The 22,971-nt window shown below is 39.3% G+C and overlaps 1 protein-coding gene and 1 pseudogene across 1 annotated transcript in view; both read left to right on the forward strand.

Annotated features, from left to right (window-relative positions):
* The first annotated feature begins 3,554 nt into the window (after positions 1–3,554).
* On the forward strand, positions 3,555–11,624 carry LOC138157026 (cytosolic phospholipase A2 gamma-like; annotated as a pseudogene).
* A 4,459-nt stretch (positions 11,625–16,083) lies between these two features.
* Positions 16,084–22,971, forward strand: part of BBS2 (Bardet-Biedl syndrome 2) — a 40,566-nt gene continuing 33,678 nt past the window's right edge. The window contains exon 1 of the mRNA XM_069082438.1: positions 16,084–16,393. Coding sequence (XP_068938539.1) covers positions 16,277–16,393 — 117 coding nt within the window. The 5' untranslated portion in view covers positions 16,084–16,276. The remainder of the gene's footprint in view (positions 16,394–22,971) is intronic.

Raw genomic sequence — 22,971 nt, forward strand, 5'->3', positions numbered from 1 at the left:
TTAAAGGGCAAGGCTGGAAATGGCCCAGGGTCCGAAACCACCCACACATCAAGAGAATAGGGAACCTGACTATCTGGGTGAGTGCAGGGAGACAAGGAAGGAAGGTGAGTTTGCAACCCTGCAGGCTGCAGATGCTCTGTGGGAAAGGGCAGATAGCTCTCCTGGCCCAGGAAAAGATTCAGGAGAGTCTCAGTCAGTATGTTGGGAGTTATCTCTTTTCCTGGCACTTAGAGAAAAACAAACCTCTTAATTTCATATTTTCCAATAAAAATTCATATGACATCTTTTTCTGTAATTAAATTAATTTTTTTTAAAAATGGGGGTGGTCAGTGATTTGTGCATGATAGAGTACAGGCCCTGGAGTCAAGAGGACCTAAGTTCAGATCCAGCCCCAGCATGACTCATTTTCCAAACTCGTCTGGTTCACCCCTCCTTGGTAGCCTGGAACTCCCCCTATTGACTCTGGAAGGAAACTCCATAAGCTTAACATTGCTGTAGTTCAGAACCCTGAGCTTAAGTGATCGCCAGCAGCCCCAGCCTCCACACATAGCAGGGGTCATGGGTGTTCACCACTTATGAGTTCTCCCTCATTTTTGTAAATGAGGAAACTGAGGCCCAGAGAGACTAGGATTACATAGATGTTCAGTTTTGTTTTTTTTTTTCCATTTGTATCCAACTCTTTGTGAGCCCATTTGGGGTTTTCTTGGCAAAGATACTGGAGAGATTTTCCATTTCCTTCTCCAACTCTGTTGATCTGAAAGTTTGGTTAAAGGAAGCAAACAGGCTAGGTGATATGTAAATCCATATTGCTTATTCCCTTAAAGCTAGATGAAGCTAGTGAGCTTATATGTATAAGGAGCCAAAACGTGAGTTCTGACTGTCTGATACAAGAATGATCAGGCTTAAATATGTTTTAGAACAAATCTCAACTCAGCATATCTGTGTCACTCAGATTTATGATCTCCATATATATTTAACCATATTATGAGAAAAGAATTTTCTTAGTTGAATAGGTGGTATATGCAATAAGATAAGAGAGTTGACAGAGTGTCAATCAAAATTACGACTCAGGATATCTGTGTTTTCTTTACCATTAACATGCTATAACATAATATGTGTCCATAAAATAAAAGTATTAAGATAAGAAAAAGTCTCATTATTCAAGAGTGTCTCGGGTTTAGGTCAATGCTCTTAAGTCAGCCCCAGCTGGCTTTGCTGACATAGGAAGAAAGAAGCATTCCCTGAGTTTGCTTCAGAGAACAAAGAAGCTGTTAGGTCCAGGCTCTTCTTCTGGTTGATTAATTCAGACTCTGGTTCTTCCTTATTAAGGTCCAAAATATGATAATATATGATTCTCAGCTGATCATTTGACAGATGAGGTACTGAGGCAAACAGGGTTAAGTGACATGCCCAGGTCGCAGCTAGTAAGTATCTGAGGCTGGATTTGAACTCATGAAGATAAAGTCTTTCTGATTCCCATCCCAGTGCTCTATCCACTGCACCACTTACATAGCTAGTTATAAAGTCACCTCTTCTAAATTCAAACTTAGGTCTCTCTTTACTGCAACATGGTATAGTTGGCCTAATTTTTCAGATAGGAAAAACCAAATGGAATAAGAATGTCTATTGTTCTGACCATGTTATACAGTTGGTTGAGCAGCCCATTGAGTTACAGTGGTGTGCAAATTACTCAGGACAATCATTGCATTTTGATGGGGCTTCATTTTGTAATAGCAATAGTCATGTGTATGTGCTTCTAGAAACATTGAGCTGACTCAGAATTTTTTACCTTGGCTAGATGTAACTGGATTGACTTTGTTTTCCTGCCATTAGCTAGTTCTTAATCAGTTGAGTGCTAGAATTTCTGCCAGGCATTCCTGTTTCATTTTTCTCTGTGGCATTTTTAGTTCTGTGTTTTTTTTTTAGGAGTGAATATTACTCAAAAGAAATGTGACTAAGTTATAGCTCTCAGTGAGCACACTTCCATGACTCTTAGAAATCCTGCAGCAGCTGTTGGTGTGAGGAAATTAAGCATTTCAAGGTTCAGTCAAACCCACAATGAAATAAGATCAGTCCCTCAAGCACAAAAGCAAACAAAACAAGACAAAAATCCCAACAACCAGAACTGACAAATTATTGCTTCAAAATAGTGGATCCTCAGAAAACAAGGAAAGACCTTCAGAAGAACCTAGAAGCTGGAGAGATTGTTATTGATTCTTCTGTAATGAGGATGGGCTTCTTTAAGTTAGAAGAACAGCAAGAAGACCAATAATTTTTTAAAAAAACCTACTTGTTTATATAAAAAATACTTCAATATAATACAAAGACTGAAGTACTGAAAATTTTAAAAAGGTACTTTTGGTTGATGAAACTCATGTTTTTATTCAATTTATACCAAACCATTGTCAGAAGTCCAGGTGACAATGTAGATTTGGGCATCTTCATTAGATTGTAAAGCATTCACCCCAAAATGTCTGGGAAAGTTTTCACTTCTTGTGACTGGAAATATTGTCTCTATCAGGGGAACACTGATAAATTTTTTATAACCATGAAACAAAAGTATTCCAGAATACTACAAAAATTCCCAAATAGAGATGGAATACTGCAACATGAACTTACACTGTGCCATATTAGGAAATTCATCCAAGAGAGTGATAAATATGCTTCAATGGCCAGGAGATTTGCCTAGTTTAAATTCAATTGAATGTAGCTATTCATTTTGCTTGACTTTTTGTGGCTTCTTTTTTGTTTGTTTCTTTTTATTTGGTGAGTGGGTAGAAGGGGAAAGGAGGGCTATGGATAGTTCTGCCAAAAGGAGAAACAAAAATAAAAATGAGCAAGAGGGTCACCAAAGCATTGTTTAAAAGGTACAGAAGAGAACAGAATGAAGGCCAGATAAGAATGGTAGCTTTGAAAGTTATATGCTATATTTGTTATGTAGAAGATCAAGCTGTATATGGTGGAGTTTCAAAGTTTCATTTGTAATCCTCTTTTTTCTGTTCTACTGCCTACACAAAGATATTAATTTTGTTTGGTATTTATTGAATTCAGAATTTTAAAAATTAAATAAAAATAAGATAGAAAAACCTTTATTAAGCACTTACTATATACCATAAACTATGCTAAGCACTGGGGATACAAATACAATTAAACAAGACAATCACTGTTCTCAAAGAGTCTATGTTCTAGTGAGAGGAAGTTGTGTAGTTATGGTATACTGGCCTGATTTGGGACAAGGTGGGGTGAAATAATAACTGGCATTATTTGTAAAGTGCTTTAAGGCTTGCAAGTCACTTTACAAATATTAGCTCATTTTATCCAATTGTTTAAAACTTCAGTAATCCTCATGGCTTGTTAAATAGCCATGACTCATTGAGTCTGAAGAAGTAATTGCAATGGAGAGATGTATAGTTGGCATGAGGCTGCTACAGTATATTATCAGCAAGAATTATGTAGAAGTAGAGCAACATATGATTAAATAAAAACATGACTAGAAAAGGAGGTGGATAGGTCAGGCTCTAAAAAGTAAGGGGCAACAAATGGACAGTTCTATGATGACATTGCTTTCCTTTGAAGAGCATCTGGAAATAATGAGTGCTCCTCAGTTCCGAGTTTTTCATTTCAAAGGTGAGTAAACTTTGTAATAGGTAGTGAGATCAATGTTTCATTGGTATCTGTGCTATGCCAAGAGAACCAGAAGAAGGCCCTTTATGGATAATTTATTGGAGGAAATAGACAAGGGTTATAGGATGAGGTGTGGATGGACCATGATCTTCACCATTAAAAAGGTACCTATGTCTGTGAGATCACAGATCGATTGAAGTAGCAATGAAAAATACAAAAAAAAGTACAGAGGAATATAAAAGGACTCATTATTCCTGTCCCCTCCCTCCCCCGCCAGCTCCTTCCCTCTTCCAAACTTCCCTGTTACTATCGAGGGCACTACCTTCTTCCCAGTTACCTGGGCTTGCAACCTTAATGCCAAACTCATTCCTCATACCCCCTCATCTCCCAACCCTCATATCCGATCTGTTTCCAAGGCCTCTTTCCCCTTTGTAATGTCTTTCCCATGTTTCCTCTGACCCTGCCCCCACCCTAGTACAGGCCCTTATCACCCCACCCTGGACTACTGCAACAGACTGATTGTCTTCCTGTCACAAGTCTTTCCTCCCTCCAGTCCATCCTCCACTTAGTTATCAAAGCGACTTTCATAAGGCACAGATCTGACCATGTCACTCTCTCATTCAGCAAACTCCACTGGGCTTCCTAGCATGTCCAAGATCAAATATAAAATTCTGTTTTACATTCAAAGCACTTTATAACCTGTCTCCTCCTCCCCTCAACCTTTCCAGTTTCCTTATACCTTATACTCCTCTCCTTCCCACACATCCTTCAATACAGTGACTTTGGCCTTCTTACTGTTCCTCAAAAAAAGACACTCTATTTCCTAACTCTCTGCATTTTCACTGATTATTCACCAAGCTTAGAATGTTTCCCCTTCTCATTTCTGCCTACTGGATTCCCTGGCTTTTCTGTCTTCCTTCAGGTTTTAGTTTAAATCCCTCCTTTTCAGAGAGCTTTTCACAATCTCTCTTAATTCAAGTGTCTTCCCTCTGTTAATTACTTCCTATTATCCTGTATATAGGTTGATCATATATAGCTGTTTACAGGTTGTCTTCCCTGTAAGGTCATGAGCTCCTTGAGAGCAGGGGCTACGTTTTACCCTTCTTTGTATCATCAGGTCTTAGCACAGCTTCTAGCACACAGTAAGTCCTTAATAAATGGTTGTTGACTGGCTGACTGATGAAGTAATGCAGACTGAAGAAAGCAAAATTGGAACAATATACACTGACAACAACATTAAAAAGTAATGACAACAACATCAACAAATTCTAGAAGAAAATACAAAGAAAGAAAAGGGGTCTGAAGGTGACATGGAAATCAACAGGGTATTTTAATTATTTTGCAAAGTTAATATATACATTTTAAATCAACTATATTTTAAAGTTTATATGTGATCATTAAAAAATTTAAGTTGCTTACTTGAGTGTTTTTGTTCACAGTTATTAAGTTTAGATTGTTAAACCGTTTTTTTTTTTTTAAACTAGGATGTGTTAAATTTCAATAGGGTAAGAGAAAAGCCTTCAGAGGCTCATCTCCAAAAGGGAATTCAATCACAGTAATCAAAAGACAAGCCAAGATAGTCCATAAAAGCAACAAACAAGTTTATATTTGAAATTTGGATCTGAATGACCTCACCTGCCTTTGAAGACCATCCAGATCTGAGTGTTCTCCAACTCTGAGCTTCTCTTTTCCCATGAGTAAAGCTTTGCAATAAGGAACAGTGCCATCTTTGTTACTCAGACTTTTTGGAAGCACAATATTGTGAGATTTTATTGTCCTTTTATAATCTATGGTGCTTGTCTTTGTGACCATGGGTACAGATAATGGCTATAGATATATATTTTGAAAATATGTGGAAAAGCAAAAATCGAGATTTAAAAAAAATCATTTATCCCTGTAGATCAGGGAATCTATTCTTGTAAGGCAGAAGTGCTACTCTTTGGGGTTTAGGACAATGCTGTATCCACCATTAGTAAAATATGTTTAAATGCAGGATGTTCTGGGGGAACTTATTTAGTATTAGACTTATTAAGTATTTAGTCCCTTTGACAATTCATTTAATTCAACAAGTGTGTACTAGGTCCCTACCATGTGCCAATCAAGGCAGTTAGATGGCACAATGGATAGAACACTGGGTCTGGAATCAGGAAGACCTGAGTTCAAATGTGACTTCAGACACTTCCTAGTTGTGTGAGTCTGAGCAAGTCACTTAAGTTTTGTTTGCTTTAATGCATTGGAGAAGAATATGGTAAGCCATTATAGTATCTTTGCCAGGAAAACCCCATAAAGTATGGTGCCCCATGGGGTCTCAAAAAGTCAGACATGACTGAACAACAATAAAATATGCTGGTCATTGTGCTGAATGTTAGGGATACAGAGAAAATATGAAACTCCCTGGGCCTGAGGAACTCATATCCCACTGAAGGGAAATCAAATTTATACAAACAACAAATGCAAAATATACAGTGTAAGAAGGATATACCTTACCTTTCAACCTCACTTAATGTAATGAGCAAGATATTCTATACTACATATCTTTATTAGGTGAGAATGCCCCTTTAATTGAGTAACACAAGGAATTAATCAAAGTGTAAACAAGGACTACACACCTCTATTGAATCAATAAATTCAAACAAGTCTTAATTATTATTATTTTTCCTTTTTGAGGGGGAAGGCAAGGCAATTAGGGTTAAGTGACTTGCCCAAGGTCACACATCTGGTAAGTGTCAAGTGTCTGAGGTCAGATTTCAACTCAGGTCCTCCTGATTCCAGGGCCAGTGCTCTATTCACTGTGCCACCTAGCTGCCCCACAAACAAGTCTTTAATTAATTTGGAAGAATTGAAGTTCTTTAAGTCATTGGATGAAATCAGGTGATGCAACATAGGAAGTATATTAAGATTGGTTGAAAAATTAGACATGCTTTGGGGCCTGTTTATTTTGGAGAAGGGATTACAAAATGAGGCAGTCAACTCACGTCAGGTGGGTGGGTTCAAAGTGAATGCTTTGAAGGGACAGACCCTTGTATCTATATCAAAAGGAATGGGAATTTAGCCCAAAGGAAGTACCACCCCTTCTCTCATTACCTACTCTCCCTTTATCCCCTTCCCATTATATATGTCTACAAAACAGAAGAGTGTATTAATAAACAGTACACCTAGTCAGACCTTGGTAGAAGACAAGGTAGGCACACTGAGGAAAGGCAGCTTCAGGGACCATGACATCTTCTGGGCAGAGAAAAGTACAGCATTCATACTTGGAGCCCAGCAAAGAGTTATACCTCAGGGAGGATTCCACAGATGGAGAAAAGAACTTCCAATAATTAGAAACTATAAGTTACCTTTTTGCCATACTTTTTGGAAAGTTGATCACAGACATAGGGGAGGGGGAGTGCTTTGTTCTTCCCACCTTTATAAAAGCCTGTTTCTAAAAGCTAATTAACTCTGGCTGGATATTTGATCATTAGTTGTGAGCACACTGGATGGGGGCTTGGGAGCAACAGTCCCAGAAAAACCCAGGCCCCTCAATTTCACCCGTAGGTCCCTCAAAGGAGAAGTAGCCACCAAATTCTGGGGTGTTAGTGGGAGTTTAGAAAAGTAACACTGAAGGGAATGCTACACTGTGGTAGCTTATCTGGGATAGGACTAGAGAATCTCCCCAAACCCTTTAGAGTTATCCTTAGAACACTAAGGGGAGAAGTAATCATCTACCCTCAGGGAGACCCCAAAGGCGGAGCTACATATTCAAAGTAAACATGAAATAATTCTCTTTTGTGGTTGGGAAACATCACAACTGGGAGGATCAGGAAAGGCCTTGGGTTGAAAGGGGCACTTGAACTGTGTCTTGAAGGGAGTGAGGGATTCCAAAAGGTCAGAGGTGAGGTGCCTATGGGAGAGACTCTTGGAAGTTCTCTGTTGCCCTGGATGGGCTCTATGTGGCTGCAGAGAGGGAAAACTACTCCCTCACTGACTTCTGGTCCTGTGCCTTTGTCTACTACTTTACAAAGGAATTGCTAGATACCCGCCTATCCTGTGTGAGACATCAGTCTGAGATAGGGACTGTGCCATACCCCATATTCACCACCATTGACCATTACCTCAAGTCTGGTGGAAAGGAGAAGACTGAAACCTTAGCCTGGGAGTCAGGAGATCTCTGCCAGTGATTATCTCAGTGACTTTACTCCTCTGAGCCCCATTTCACTGACCTGTGAAATGAACATTTTGAATCAGGTAATTGTTAAAATTCTTCCCTTTCTCTTTCACACCAAGAGCATTTCAGACATGGAGGTCAGCCTATGCAAGCACATTTAGGTGGAAGATAGAATGTCATGTTCAAGGAACAACAATTTGGTCAGTATGGCTGGAATGCAGAGTATGACTGTCAAGTTAGTTGACCCTGAATAAACATGGATCAGATTCATTCCCTAGGCTCTATTGCTAACTTTTCTCCTTTCTGTCAGAAAAGGCGTTTATAGGAAAGAAACTGCTGTCTCCTAACACTCTGCTTGGAATAGACTTATCAGCATACCTCCTAGGCAGCAAAGGCTGTATCTCAAGGGAATCATACATAGGAGAGAGGGAAGGAAAGTTGGCAATGATGAGGCCAAGATCATCCTTAGATGCAGCTTCCTTGACACAGTGACAGAAATTATCAGTACTCAAACCCTAGCATTTACTAACCCTGTGACCCAGGGAAAGTCTCAATTTTTCTGAGCCTTAGTTTCTCAACTGTAAAAAGAGGGGGTTGGAATAAATGATCTGTAAGGTCCTTTCCAGCTTGAAGTAACTCTCCAGGAGTCCTCCATTAAAATACAAATATCCCTGGAGTAGGTAAATAATAAATCAATTGTTATCTGTAAACACTTGAGCATGAATTAGTTTAATCAGCTTGCCTAACAAGACTTAGAGTAGTGACTAGCCCAGTTACAAGGAAGAAGTTTAATAAAGTGGAAAGAACCTTGGACTGGGAGTCAGGAGATCTCAGTTCCAGTTCTGGTCCTGCCAGTGATTGTCTTGGTGACTTTACTCATCTGAGCCCCATTTCACTCATCTGTGAAATGAACATTTTGAACCAGATAATTGTTAAGATTCTTCCCTTCCTCTTACACACCAAGATTATATATATGACAGTTGATTTTTATTCAGTTAGGGCTAGAATATGGGCCACTGCTGAAAAGGAAAGACTGTGTAAGTCCTTGCAGCTTTGTGAGGATGTGGGGAAGAGAAAGAGAAGGTAGTAGCAACAGAGAAGCATCAGGGTATCTAGTGCCTGTTGGGAGGATGTCCAGAAGTGAAGAGAGGGGAAGACAGAGAACTTAAAATTGCTAGTACTCTCCCCCCTCCCCCGCCCCACCACTACCTTGCATTTAACTACTTTATATATACTTCCATTTATTCATATGATATTTATGATGTATATATTTGTACCCCTCACCAGTCTCTTGGCAGAAGGAAAGATATACAGGAAGTGAGACCTTTCAAGGTACTGGGCTTATACAATCAGAAGAGACACTTGGCCAAGTTGGGCTGATTTTGAGTGATTTATTAGTGCATTTAGAGAAGAGTCTCAGGGAGGATAGGAGACATGAAAGGAGAAAAGGACTTGCATTTCGTAATCTTCTGGGAGTAATTGCTGAGGCATTTACATTCTGGGGAAGGTAAGTTCTTGCATACATTTTTTTTAATGATACATGTTCTACCATTAATATCTACTCTATGCCTCATAGTAGCACTGAGGTAATTCTGGTGTATTGAAGATTTTCCCAAAGAACCCTAGCTCTGACAGGTTCTACCATGTTACAAAGGCTTCAAAAAATGATCATACCAATGGATCTAACCTGTCTTCCAAGGACCAATCTAGTTACCATATAGAGATGCTTATCACCAGTAGACTGGCCATTTGGGGATAAATTTTTTGGCCATGGCAATGCACAAAAGACACAGAAATATAAAATGGTTCTTTGTCCTGTGCATGACCCTTCTGCTTCTCCAGGGATGGTGGCAGAGGCAGAAAAGGGATCAGAGAGGTTGCTAAGAATCACTGCTTTTAGACTGTGCACAAATTTTCATTTAGCCGTTAGTATTCTAAACTACTCTAGTACTCGAAAGTCTAAGTACTACTGAGATCTTTATCCACTGAACAATGACTGTATACATTACTAGATAAACCAAATTTAATCAATCTTTATGTTCTTACTATAAATGAAACCAGAAGAAAGAAGGTACAGTTAATTGGAAGGATAGCTCACAGGTTCTTCTCAAAAGCAAATAAAGGAGTTGGTGGAGTTGATTTTATGATATGCTTCAAAGCGAGGAGGAAAATTATCTTATGGGACATTTGGTCATATGCTGCAGTGCTTATGATAAATATTTGCAAAAAGACAACCATGGAAAAATTACAATATGTGCACTGACATCTGTTGAAGAAAATGAATGTCAAAAGACAGTTTGTGGAGAATTTGGTAAGATTCTCTAGATAAAATATATGCTTTGAAATTTGATGATTTAAATGCAAAGGTGGCAATAGATGAGAGTGAGAAATATGTTGGAAAATAACGATCAAAAAGGGCCCAGTGGTTTCTAACCTGGTCCCCAGTGGGAGTCTGAGGGCTGCCATAGCCTGCCAAGCCATGTAGGGCTCCTGGACATGGTCACATACCTTGCAGGGGTCTCTGGCTCCACCTGCTTCACCTCTCTCTAACTCCCAGAGTAGTGGGTGGCAGAACCTGGTCAAGTCAGAAAATGAGCTCCGGAGGTGGCTGTGGGGGGGGAGTCTTGGAAGTTCTCTGTTGCCTTGACTCTGTGTGGCTGCAGAGAGGAAAAACTATTCCCTCACTGACTTCTGGTCCAATGCCTTTGTCTACTACTTTACAAAGGAATTGCTAGACACCTTTCTATCCTGTGTGAGACATCAGTCTGAGATGGGGACTGTGTCATATTCCATATTCACCACCATTGCCCATTGCCTCATGTCTGGTGGAAAGGAGAAGACTGAAAGCCTGGTTTGAATTCACTACTGATTGGGTTGGCTACTCAACATTGGGTACTCAACCAATATCTGGTGCTCATGTCTCCACAACTCATGGTGGGAGCAAGTTTGAGGGAGGGAAGCTCATTCAACAAGAAGTGAAAAGGATTTCTCCTATTTGCAAGCATTATGTAGCAGTGTTCTGGCTGACAAAAACACTGCTCAAAACCATCAAAGATTTCTTCTTGAAATTTAGCCATGATTCGAGCACCCAGGAAAAAATGCTCATTACTGATCCTGAAGGATTTACTTTGTGAACCATCATGGAAGAACTATTCAACTTTGTTAATACTTTCCTAACAGATGGAGACCGCCTATCCTGAAAAATCTGCAGTGTAGAATGTCAGGAAACAAACATTTTTCTGAGGTTTCACCACTGACTAACCAGATGATAAAGCACTTGCACCAGACGTCTTGAGATCAACAGAGACAGCTTATTCAGGACGTACTGGTAAAGGCCTGGATTCAAAATTTGGTAGAAGAGAGCAGTGTCCCAGCTTTCATAAAATTTTTGTGGAAGACCAGCTATTGTCTCTTATCATGGATGTGGGGAATGACAAATGACTTTCTATATAGGTATGAAGACTTTGAGGACAAGCTTCTTGCAGACCAGAAAAATATATATTTGATAAATGATGACTTGGCTATCAGTTCTGCCTATCCCCTGCTCCTCCCCCTAGTGCATAACACTGAGATCATCCTCTCCTTTGACTTTAGTGAAGGGTGTCCTTTTGAGACCACCAAGGCCACAGAAAAATACTACAAAGCCTGCAATATCCCTTTCCCTCTGGTAGATTAAGCTATGCTCAAGTAAGAAGCCAGTGCTCCCTCTGACTTCTATATCTTTGAAAGGGAGAAGGGACCTGTGGTCATGTACTTTCCACTTTTCAATAAAGTGAATTGTGGCAGTGCAGAGGTCATTGAGCAGAGACACAAAATATATTTGAATGCACAGAACACTATAAATCTACCCTAGGACCTTGTACAGTGTTCTGTTCATTGTTAAGTTCATAATGAATGTTGAATGAATGAATGAATGATGAAACTATTTCTAAGAGGCACAACAGACTAAGTTGTGTGGAAAAAATGCTGAACTAGGAAGTAGGAAGTCGAACATTTTTCCTGGCTCTGCCTCTAAATTGCCTCAAATTGGACAAGTCTTATTCCCTTTCCAGGCTCAGTTTCCTCATCTGTAAAAATGAAGTGATTGAATTGGATGACTTCTAAGGTCTAGCATTCTATGGCTCTGTTGCTAGAGAGGAGGAGGGAAATCTGCAGGAATATGTCTCTTTATAGGCATGGGGGACTCCGAGGAGTTTGGGGAGAATAAGGGGGTGGTCTGAGTTGTGGGACAGGGTACAAAGGTAACAAGCATAAGGATTTTGAAAGGCTCTGAAAAGTTGAAGAGATTAAAAGGGTAGGAAGTAGGAAGTGTCTAAAGGAGTTGAACAAGCAATGGATTCTATAGAGGTAGGAGGTAGGAGGCGTCTGAAGTGCTGTGAGCTCTTAGAGAAGTAGGTGTGTTGTTTGGGGCATGGCATGGAAGTAAGTGTTGTGTGATGGGTCTAATGGTATGTGAAGTTGGGGGAGGAACAATGGGGCAGTCTGAGATAGGTATGAACAGGGAGGAAGGAAAAGAAGGTTGGAGGTACAGGAAAGACTAGGGGGATAGTAAAGGGGTGAATCTTCAAGAATGTAAGTGTGGGAGCTTGAGGGCAGTGTGAACTATAGTGAATGTGTTATTAAAGAGATGATCAGGGAATGTCTTGTATAGGCAGCCGTGATCACAAAAAGCCAGGAAGGCTGTCATATCAACTAACCTTATTTCCTTTTTTGACAGGGTTACAAAGACTGGTAGATCGGGAAAATGTTGATATAGTTTACCTAGATTTTAGAAAAAGTATCTCATAGGATGTGTCTTATGGAGATGAAGACATGTAGGTTGAAAAATAGTAAGATTAGGTGGATTTGATTGAATCCCGAAGAGTTGTCTTTTTAAAAAAAATATTTTATTTTTTTCAGTTACATGTGAAATAATTTTAAATATGTTTTTTAAAAATTTTGAGTTCCAAATTCTTTTTCTCCCTACTCTCTTCCCCTCATCCCTGAGATGGTAAGCAATTTGATATGTTATACACATGCAATCATGCAAAACATATTTCCATATTAGTCATGTTGTAAAAGAGAACACAGACTAAGAAAAAAAACATGAAAAATTAAAGTGAAAAATAGTATGCATCGATCTGCATTCAGATTCAAGATCTTTCTCTGAAGGTAGATAGCATTTTTCATCATGAGTCCTTTGGAATTGTCTTGGATCATTGTATTGCTGAGAATAGCTAAGCCATTCGCAGTTGATTATCATATAATATCATTATTATTGTGTGTACATTGTTCTCATGATTCTGTTTATTTCATTTTGCATCAGTTCATATGTCTTTTCAGATTTTCTTTAAATCTGCCTGCTCATCATTTCTTATAGCATAATAGTATTCCATTACAATCATATACCACAACTTGTTTAGTCATTCCCAAATTGATGGGTATCCTCTCAATTTCCAATTCTTTGCCATCATAAAAAGAGCTGCTATAAATATTTTTGTACAAATAGATCTTTTCCCCTTTTTCTTGATCTCATTGGAATATAGATTTAGTGGGATTGTTAGATCAAAAAGTATGACATAGTTCCAAACTGTTCTCCAGAATGGTTGGATTAGTTCACAATTCCACCAACAGTGTTTTAGTGTCCCAATTTTCCTCCAGGATTTATCATTTTCCTTTTTTGTTATATTAGCCAATTTGATAGGTGTGAGGTGGTACCTCAGAGTTGTTTTAATTTGCATTTCTCTAATCAATAGTAATTTAGAGCATTTTTCATATGACTATAGGTAGCTTGATTTCTTTGCTTGTTCATATTCTTTGACCACTTATCAATCGGGGAATGATTTATATTCTTGTAAATTCAACTCAGCTCTCTGTATATTTGAGAAAAGAGATCTTTGGAGACACTCACTGTAAAAATTTTTTTCCCAGCTTTCTATTATCCTTCTAATCTTAGTTGTATTGGTTTTATTCGTGCAAAACCCTTTTAATTTAATATAATCAAAATTATACATTTTACATCTCATAATACTGTCTCCCTCTTGTTTGGTTCTAAATCCTTCCCTTATCCATAGATCTGACAGGTAAATTACTCAATGCTCCCCTAATTTGACTGTGATATTACTTTTTATGTCTAAATCATGTACTCATTTTGACCTTATTTTAGCATATGGTAAAAGCTATTGGTCTATACCATTTTCTGCCATACTGTTCTTCGGTAGTTTTTGTCAAAAAGTGAATTCTTGTCCCCAAAGCTTGGGTCTTGGGTTTATCAACACTAGATTAATAAAGTCATTTGCTACTGGGCCTTTGTGCCTAATCCTCTGATCCACCACTCTATTTCTTAGCCAGTACCAGAATATTTTGATGATTACTGGTTTGTAATACAGTTTGAGATCTGGTATGGCTAGGCCATCTTCTTTCACATTTAATTAATTCCCTTGATATTTTTAACCTTTTATTCTTCAAGATGAATTTTATTATTTTTTCTAGTTCTATGAAATAAAATGGGCATATTAATATATTGGTTAATATCAATATATTGATGATGGATATTGTTTCTTCATCCCTGATCTTATTGGAAAGCCTATTATCTCACTCCCATTAAAGATAATGCTTGCTAATGGTTTTAGATAAATATTACTTATCATTTTAAGGAAGGCTCCTTTTATTCAGTTGAAGTAAAAAAAGCAGGGGTAGCAATCATGATCTCAGAAAAAGCAAAAGCAAAAATAGATCCAATTAAAAGAGAAAAGGAAGGAAACTACATTTCGCTAAAAGGTACTATAAACAATGAAGCAATGTCAATACAAAACACTAGAGAAGATACTCTCAAACCTAGGTGCCCTTTAGGATGAAATGTAGCTGGTCTGACTAGGAGAGTGAGCCAGCAAGCCTACTTGCCACACAAAGAAGATAAAATGTGATAGGAATAGAGCTCATACCCTTGCTAAAGTCTCACTTTTTGAAATTAGATTCGAAATATCAACTTCACAAAGACAAAATGGGGAAGGCTGGTTATAGCAGTTAATATAAAACGGATGTGGAGATTATAGTGGATTGACTATTGTGCCCAGCACAAGTGCATCCATATTTAGACTGCACTCTAATGCTGTGTCTCAACTATTTTTGTATCATCTAAAGGAAAAAAAAATCCAACTAACTACAGCTCTCCTTTTTTTACTGGTCAGACAACATCTGCAGTATTATGTTCAGTTTTGAATAAGCTGTAGAGTATCCTGAGGATGGTGGTCAGGACAGCAAGGGGTCTGGAGATCATGTCATGTGAGAATAAGTTGAAAGAATTGTACATATTGTTTAAGCTGTATATATGTTTAGACACACTTGCTAGCTGTCTTCAAGTATTTGAGAAAAATTACTGTGGGCTGCTTGGAAACAGGTCATAAGTAGTAGCAGCAGGTAGAAGTTGCAAAGAAAGATCTCAGGCAATTCTTAAGTTCTTAACCTAAGTCGTGCACTTTAAAAAAATTGAAATATTTTGATGACTTTCAATATAATTGGTTCCTTTTATAATCCCATGTATTTGATTTTATGCATTTAAAAAATTGTTCTTAGGAGTCCGTATGCTTCACCAGACTTGGAGAAGAGTGCACTACATAAAAAGGATTAAGAACCCTTGTCCTAGAGATAGGTAAGGAAAAAACTTCCTAACAGTTAAGAACTGTCCAGAAGTAGAATGGGTTGGCTTGGGAAGCACTGTGGTCGTGGGTTGTATTAGATGCCCCTGGGATTGCTTCCAGCCCAGGTTCAATCATTCCAAGGCGATTCTGGGGTTAGTGGCATGAAGGATATGTGGGTGTGGGGACAGACCCTGAGGTGAAAGCTCTGAGGTGTGAGTGGGGAACCCCTCTTCCTCCCCAACCCGCAGGCTAGGGGCGGGGTGTGAGTCCTCTCCTCGAAGGAGAGCCAGTTTGGGAACACAGGGTGGAAATGGGAGTTCGACTGCCTGGGACCTAGAGGGGAGGTGAGAGGACCAGGGTCGGGCAGACAGGGGAGATCCCGGTTCTGGTAGGAGTGAAGAGAAGGGAAAGGAGGCAATAATGCGAGATTAAGAGAGCAGCCCAGGATGAAGTTGAGAAGGGGGTGGGACTGAGGCAAGGAAGGGGTGGAGCACAGCAAAATTAGGGGGTGGGGCTAAAGCAGAAGTTTAGGCAGGGAAGAACTGGGGCCGAGACTAAAGTTGAATAGGGAAGAACAAGAGGGGAGGGGCGGGGTTTAGGTTTACGCGACAGAAGGAGGCGTGGCTGATGCTGAAGTAGAAGAGCAGAAAGGAAGGGGGCGGGGCAAAAGCAGAGGCGGAAGCGCGACAGAACAGGAGCAGGGGCGGGGCTAATCCCAAAGTCAGAGGCGGGGCTAGGTTGAGGCTGCGGGAGGAGTAGCGGGGTCGCCCGCACAGTTTCCTGTTGGTCGTGGAGGCTCCTAGAGTCTGCCCCGGCTCGGCCACCTTCCGGTCCCAGTCCGCGGAGAAGCTCCTCTGGGGCCGGAGGAGCGGCCGCCAGTGCTATCATGCTGCTGCCAGTATTCACTCTGAAGCTGCGCCACAAAATCAGCCCCCGCATGGTGGCCATAGGTCGCTACGACGGGACCCACACGTGCCTGGCGGCCGCCACCCAAGCTGGCAAGGTAAAGGGGTCCAGCCTTCCGCAGGCCCACGGCGGCCCCTTCGGGAGGAGGGAGGATGCGTACCCCTCCTTTTCTTCCCAGCCCCACTGCTCCTCCCCTCTGCCTTTCTCCCCACCCCATCCTCCCCAGCTAGGGTTGCCAGGCAACCGCAGCCACCGTTGTGTGTAGCTGAAGGGCTCTGACTATTGTAATTATTAATAGTAATCCTCCAGCGAACACCTCCATTGCTTCTCCCTCAGCTCACCGCCCCCTCGCTTACCCCCACCTTATGCCTGATATATATTATTATATAATACCTGCATATATTATAATACATATATAAAAATAATATACCATTATTTGAATATTTCAGGGAATCAAGATTTCCACCTTGTGGGTGTTCAGCGTAGGGGAAAGAGCCTTCGAGTCAGAGAACCTGGCTTTGAATAACATCTCTGTTACTTAGAAACTGAATGACCTTGGGCAGGTTACCTGGGCCTGGGTTTCCTTTCTCTAAAATGAAGAATGAGCTCAGTGATATTCCAGATCTTTTTCAGATTGAAAACCTTTCACCTGGGTATATCGCCTTTTATGATATAAGACTTCATTTTGGAGAGTTGCTGTGTCCAAAAATTGCTCTCCTTGCCACTATCCTGATGCAGAACCTCCCTGACTACAGTTAGAAGGACCTCAAACAATAGACAAGTTAGTCACTGGGTCCTCCACCAAAATCGTAGTTTGATTATTGGTAATACTGATATTTTAGTATTTCATAGAGTCTTAGGATTTAGTTATGGAAGGGACCTTAGAGATTGTATAGTCAGTGCAGGATCTTTATTTCCCCAAGGAGGAAACTGAGGCTCAGAGAAATGATTTATCTAAGGCCACTCAAGTTAGAGGGGGCAGCCCAGTAGATATAGACCAGGGCCAGGAGTCAGGAAGATTCATCTTTCTTAGTTCAAATCTGGCCTCAGACACCTACTAGCTCTGTGACCCAGGGCAAGTCACTTACCCCTGTTTGAATCAGTTGCCTCATCTGTAAAATGAGCTGGAGAAGGAAATGTGAAACTGCTCCAGTATCTTTGCCAAGAAAACCTGAAAAGGAGCCATGAAAAATTGAACATAACTGAAAAAATTACTAAAATTGCACACCACCCCACAGGTTAGAAGTGTCTGAGCCAGGATCTGACCAGGTCCACTAATTCCTAATTCCAAGCCCAATACTTTTTCCACTGTGCCATACTGCCTGCAGGTAACAATTCAATATGATTTAGTTAAATTAAGTTAGTATTTATTAAGTAGCTTCAGTGTGTCAGGCACTGTGCTTCAGTTATATAGCATGCAAACTAGGCATGACCATTCTTGTTGAGAACAAGACTATAAAGCATATATATGTACATATACGTATATGTACATATATATGTTTGCAATCACATCTTTGGAACTCATTTGCATAGTTCTTGAAAAAGAAATCTTTCCAAAAATCTTTTCATATCTAATATGTTATTTCAGTCTTCTAGCCTATGATATTGGCAAATCAGGAATTATTATCATCCTCATTTTGTGAATGAGGAAATTTAAGTCAGGAGACAGTGAAATAACTTGGCCATAGTCACAAAGTAAGTTAAATGGTAGAGAAGGCACCGGAATCCAGATTTTAACTTTTGGGCTTCTGACATTAATAGTTTGATTCTTCTATCCTTTACAAATTATAGCAAAGGTAAAGTGAAATATAGAGTTGAGGAATAATTTAATTCAACAGTCACTTATTAGGTACTGACTGTGTGCTAGGGGTCAAAATAAGACACACTGAGTGACAAAAATGAAGAGTCTCTGACCTCAAGTAGCTGACATTCTGGGGGTAAGGGGATAGAGAAAAAACAACATGTACATATATAAATACAAAGAAATGGGAGGTGATACACATACACACACACACACATATGGAACAATAGTTAGGGAAATCAGGAAAGGCTTCCTTAGGAAGAGGTTAGGCAATAAGCATTTATATAGCCCCTACTGTATACCAGTCACCATGCTAAGTGCTTTTTACTGTGAAGTACTGTGTTTCCCTGATAATAAGACCTATCCCGAAAATAAGCCCTCCCCTTACTGTGTAAGATTCCTCTAAAATAAGCCCTCCCCCAAAAATAAGCCCTATTGAGATTGCTACTGTAGTGAAGGTGATCCCCTGTGCTACATACACGCTACATTACGGTACCCTCTGTATGCACCGTCCCCCCTCCCCCATGAAACGCACGCCACGCTCCGAGCTGCATCCAATCAGAGCTGCAGCAGTGAACGCATCATCCTGTTCTTCCCCAGTGATTTGCTTATTGAATAAAGGTACATTTTTTTGTTCACATTTACCTGTTTATTAAAATTGCTGTCAATGTTCATTAAAATAAGCCCTCCCCTGAAAATAAGCCCTCTGGTGTTTTTCTGTCCAAAAAAAATAATAAGACAGTGTCTTATTATCGGGGAAACATGGGGTAGGTGCTATTATGATTCCCATTTTATGGTTGGGGCAAACAGAGGCTTAGTGACTTGCCCATGGTCATATCATTAGTAATTGTTGACATCCTGCCGATCTCTTCTATTCCACTCTTCCTTGGACCCAACTTTGAGCTGGCTCCTAATGCTAATGAATGCCTCTAAGTTAGACACATTTGTCCGTAGAAGTGAATCAAGACTAGGCAGAATCTAATTTGATTCTCTGGCTTTAAATATTACTTACTCTAAGTAGTTATGATTCTAACCAAAACCAACTTCCAATTAGGATGTACTAGAAAAATAGGTAAATCTTTATTTGCTTCTCCTTTCAATTTAATTTGTTCTGATTCACGGGCCTTTTGAGGTATACAGCAATCTGGTTGCTAAAACTCTTGGCTAATTACCTTTTCTCTTTTTAAGAAATACAGTGTGATAATATTTTTTAAAATTTTTTTTAATTTTTGCTTTTGGGAGGGCAGTTGGGGTTAAGCGACTTGCCCAAGGCCAGATGACTAGTAAATGTTAAGTGTCTGAGGTCACATTTGAACTCAGGTTCTCCTGACTTCAGGGCTGGTGCTCTATCCACCTGGCCACCCCTACAGTGTGATAATAATAACTCTTAAAAATACCCATCATTTTCAAAGGTTTCTCATATCATATGCCTTTTGGATATTGGCACCTCACTATTCATAGTTTACAATGATTAATGTTAATGGCCACTGATTTAATTTACCTAATCAGCCATCAGCATCTGGTGGTAGGTAGCACTGGCCACCTAAGGCAGTCAAAATAGTTGAAGGGCCCCTGCACCTGTTGTCTAGTGGAAAGAGAAGTTAGTTGACAATTTGATTTAAGTAATATTCCCCAGTTTTGCCACTAATTATGTAACTTTGAGCAACTCATTTACCATTTTTGGGTCCCAGTTTTCTCTTCTACAAAATTAGGAGATTTGACTAGATGACCTCTAAGATTCTTCCAGCTTTAAGATTCTATGATTAATTCTTAAATTCCTCATGGTTATCTGTAAAACAGACATTTGTTACAGAGAAAAACCATGGAATACGGTTCATTTACAAATGCAGAGAGTGATGATAAAGAACCTATTAGAAGTCTGTTGTTACATAACTAAAAGTTTTTTACACTGGATCAGAAGAGCTATCCACATTAAATTATTGGGGTAGATTAACTACTACCTCTGTTGTCTGAGAGGGGAGAAGGCAACCTATGTAGTTGGGCCCTACTTTGCTTTGTGTGCATGTCCTTTCAGTTGTCCTTTCTGTCATTCAAGATCTCAGAATATACTAGAGTTGTCAGAATTTTGGAGTTAGTGAGAGACCCTTTGGACCTGGAGGGAGTGAAGAAATGACCAAAATCACTGGATGTTTTCTAGTATAAATAAATCTACTTTTTTCTATGAAAACCAGAGTTCAAATTGAAAGCAACAAAAATGAAACTAACATTCACACCAATGGATGATGGATGCACTCTAGTGATTATTTATTTGACTATGTATGGGAGCAAAGTAAAATTTGAGTTGGTATGTGTTGAATCTCAAAGTTAGCAAGATCTGCCATTGTCATTGTTACTTCATTGTAGGCTCATAACACAAATGAGTTATATTATTATACTGCTTCCTGCAGTTAGATATATAAACTGAGAGTTAATATTTCCATGGAAGTTAAAAGTATCTTACCAGTGTCACTCATTTTGTTAAGCACAATATAAATTATTTTCCAAAAGACCCGCAACTTAAAGAAAAAAAGAATGAGAATGGTAGAAATAATTGTTTGAATTTTTAACAATCAAATTTAAATTTAATTGTCTTAAATTTTTATTGTCCCAAATTTTTAAAAAGAGAAATATCTTCTTTTGAAGAAGAAATACCTAACTTATTTGAAGAGAAAACCTGGTGGAGTGAGTGAAACTCATACAAAAACAAGAGACAGAAAGAAACTGAAATACTGAAAATAGGATACACCATATTTGTCCCTGATTTTGATAGAAAGGAAAACCCAGTGTTTGCTTTGACTTCCTCAGCTGCAGAAAACATGAAACCTAATAAATCGAGATGGTATCTTAAAAGTGTACATGCAAAATATGTTGGCAAAACCAGTATTTTTCTGGATAAAATTAGATGTTTTAGTAGGCAAAAATAAACTGCAATGTCTGTAACATAAAAGAGATTGCTTATATCATTTAAATTTATGTATAGAGTTGCTAAGTATAAAAATGCCTTCTTAGGAAAAAAAAAATACCACATGCTCATGTTCATGAACTCTGAAATTCCTTGATCTGACCACAGTCTGTTGTCATTACACTTCTCCCTCTTCTTTGCAACCACAAACCCAGTTCTTCACCCTCACTGTGACTTCTAGTCCCTCTACCCCTCAGTTTGTTTCCTAGCCCATCAACCTGCATAGATTATGCTCTCCTTCCTTCCTCATCTAGACCCATTAGTGAAGCAGTTCAACTCTACCCTGGCCTCTTTTTTCTTAAAAAACATTTCATCAGCTCGTTCTCCCTCCCCCTCAGAATGGACACATATATCACCTCCCCATATTTGAATGTAAGCAGTTTATATTTGTTTATTCTTTTATCATTGTTCATTCATGTTTACCTTTTTATGTCTTTCTCCATAGTTCTGGTCTTTTTTATCAGGGGTGCTTGGAAATCCTGTTTCCATAAAGGTCTTATAGGCTGGGTAGTGAGACCCTGCTCTGTTCCTGGGGTGAGCTGCTGTGCTGCAACTGGCTTCTGAATTTCCTCTTTTCTTGGTATACTGTCCAAGGCCTCCCTTATGTGGGAACATCAGCTACTGTGCAAATCCCCTTCTCACTCTGCCCTGGGTATGTGATCCACAACTGGATAGTGGGCAACAAAGCTGCCAGTTGGCGCCTGTCTCTCTATCATAGTTCCTAGTTATGGGTCTAACGGAACCCTGGTTTAGTCTGGGACCTCTTCTTGGCCTCTTGCCGTTTCTTCTCCCTGGGTGTTAGAATGTTCTGCTTGAGGGATGCTCCCGCCACTAGCCAGTCCCCCTATCTACCAGTACCATGCTTGGCTGGATAAATGACTCATTGCAACTTTTCCTGGATTTCCACATCAGGATTTGGTCTAGTACATTTTCTACATCTATATGGTGGAATTTGTGGACTGGAGTCTACCTCAGTGCCTCCTATCACTCCTCCATCTTGGCTCTTTCCTCCACCATCTTACTTGAGTCTCTTGCCCTTGCTCCTTTCTAGTATTGTCAATCTTGGTCTACCACCTAGGGCACCCTCTCCCCTTTCTTTCCTCCTTTCCAGCTGTTTGTTTACTCATAGGGCTCAGAAGAAGAGATAGAACTCCATTCCTTCTGATGAGATAGAGTATCTCCGGGCCTTTTATCTACTCTGCCACTGCCTTCTGTTGTCCTGTAGGCCTTGCCAACTGCCCCATATCAGTGTGCATTCTTCCCCTCTCATTTAATGTAATCCAGAGACCTCCAGGCTTTGCCATCTGCCCCTGCTACCGTAGATCTTCTAGGCCTTTATACCTGCCCTGTAGTTGAACTTTTAAAAATGTGTTATCTCTCTCTTTTAGAGAACATTAACTGCCTTGATTTTTCTGTTTTTATCCCTGTAACTTAAGATAATTCTTGACACGTAATAAATGCCTAATAATTGTATTTTCATTCATTCATTCACTTTTCCAAGGAACTTTGTGCCAAAAAACAAGCTACCCATCAGAATAATATTATTATGATTATTCTTTGATGTAACAAAAATGAAAATTGTACGTAATCTTAACAAAAATCTATATTTATTACTTTATTTTTATGTGTTTAAGATTGTTATAAAATTATAATTAGTATTATTTGAGCAAAATATACACTAAGAAGATTATTTGCGTAGATTGTCTTAGGAAAAATGTGGAAGCAGCAATAATTTTTTTCCTTAAAAACATAAGTTTCATAAGTTATTAATTTTACATGCATTGATAGAATCTAAATACTGAAAATCTTTATGAAATTATCCTTGGTTATTTTATTATATATATATTATATATAATATAATATATTATTATATTATATTGTGGAATAATATATTATTCCACAACCAGTATTA

The sequence above is a fragment of the Petaurus breviceps genome, unplaced genomic scaffold, assembly GCF_028583685.1.
Source record: "Petaurus breviceps papuanus isolate PSGF00001 unplaced genomic scaffold, PetGlider_PUasm1.0 166, whole genome shotgun sequence".
Lineage (NCBI taxonomy): Eukaryota > Metazoa > Chordata > Mammalia > Diprotodontia > Petauridae > Petaurus > Petaurus breviceps.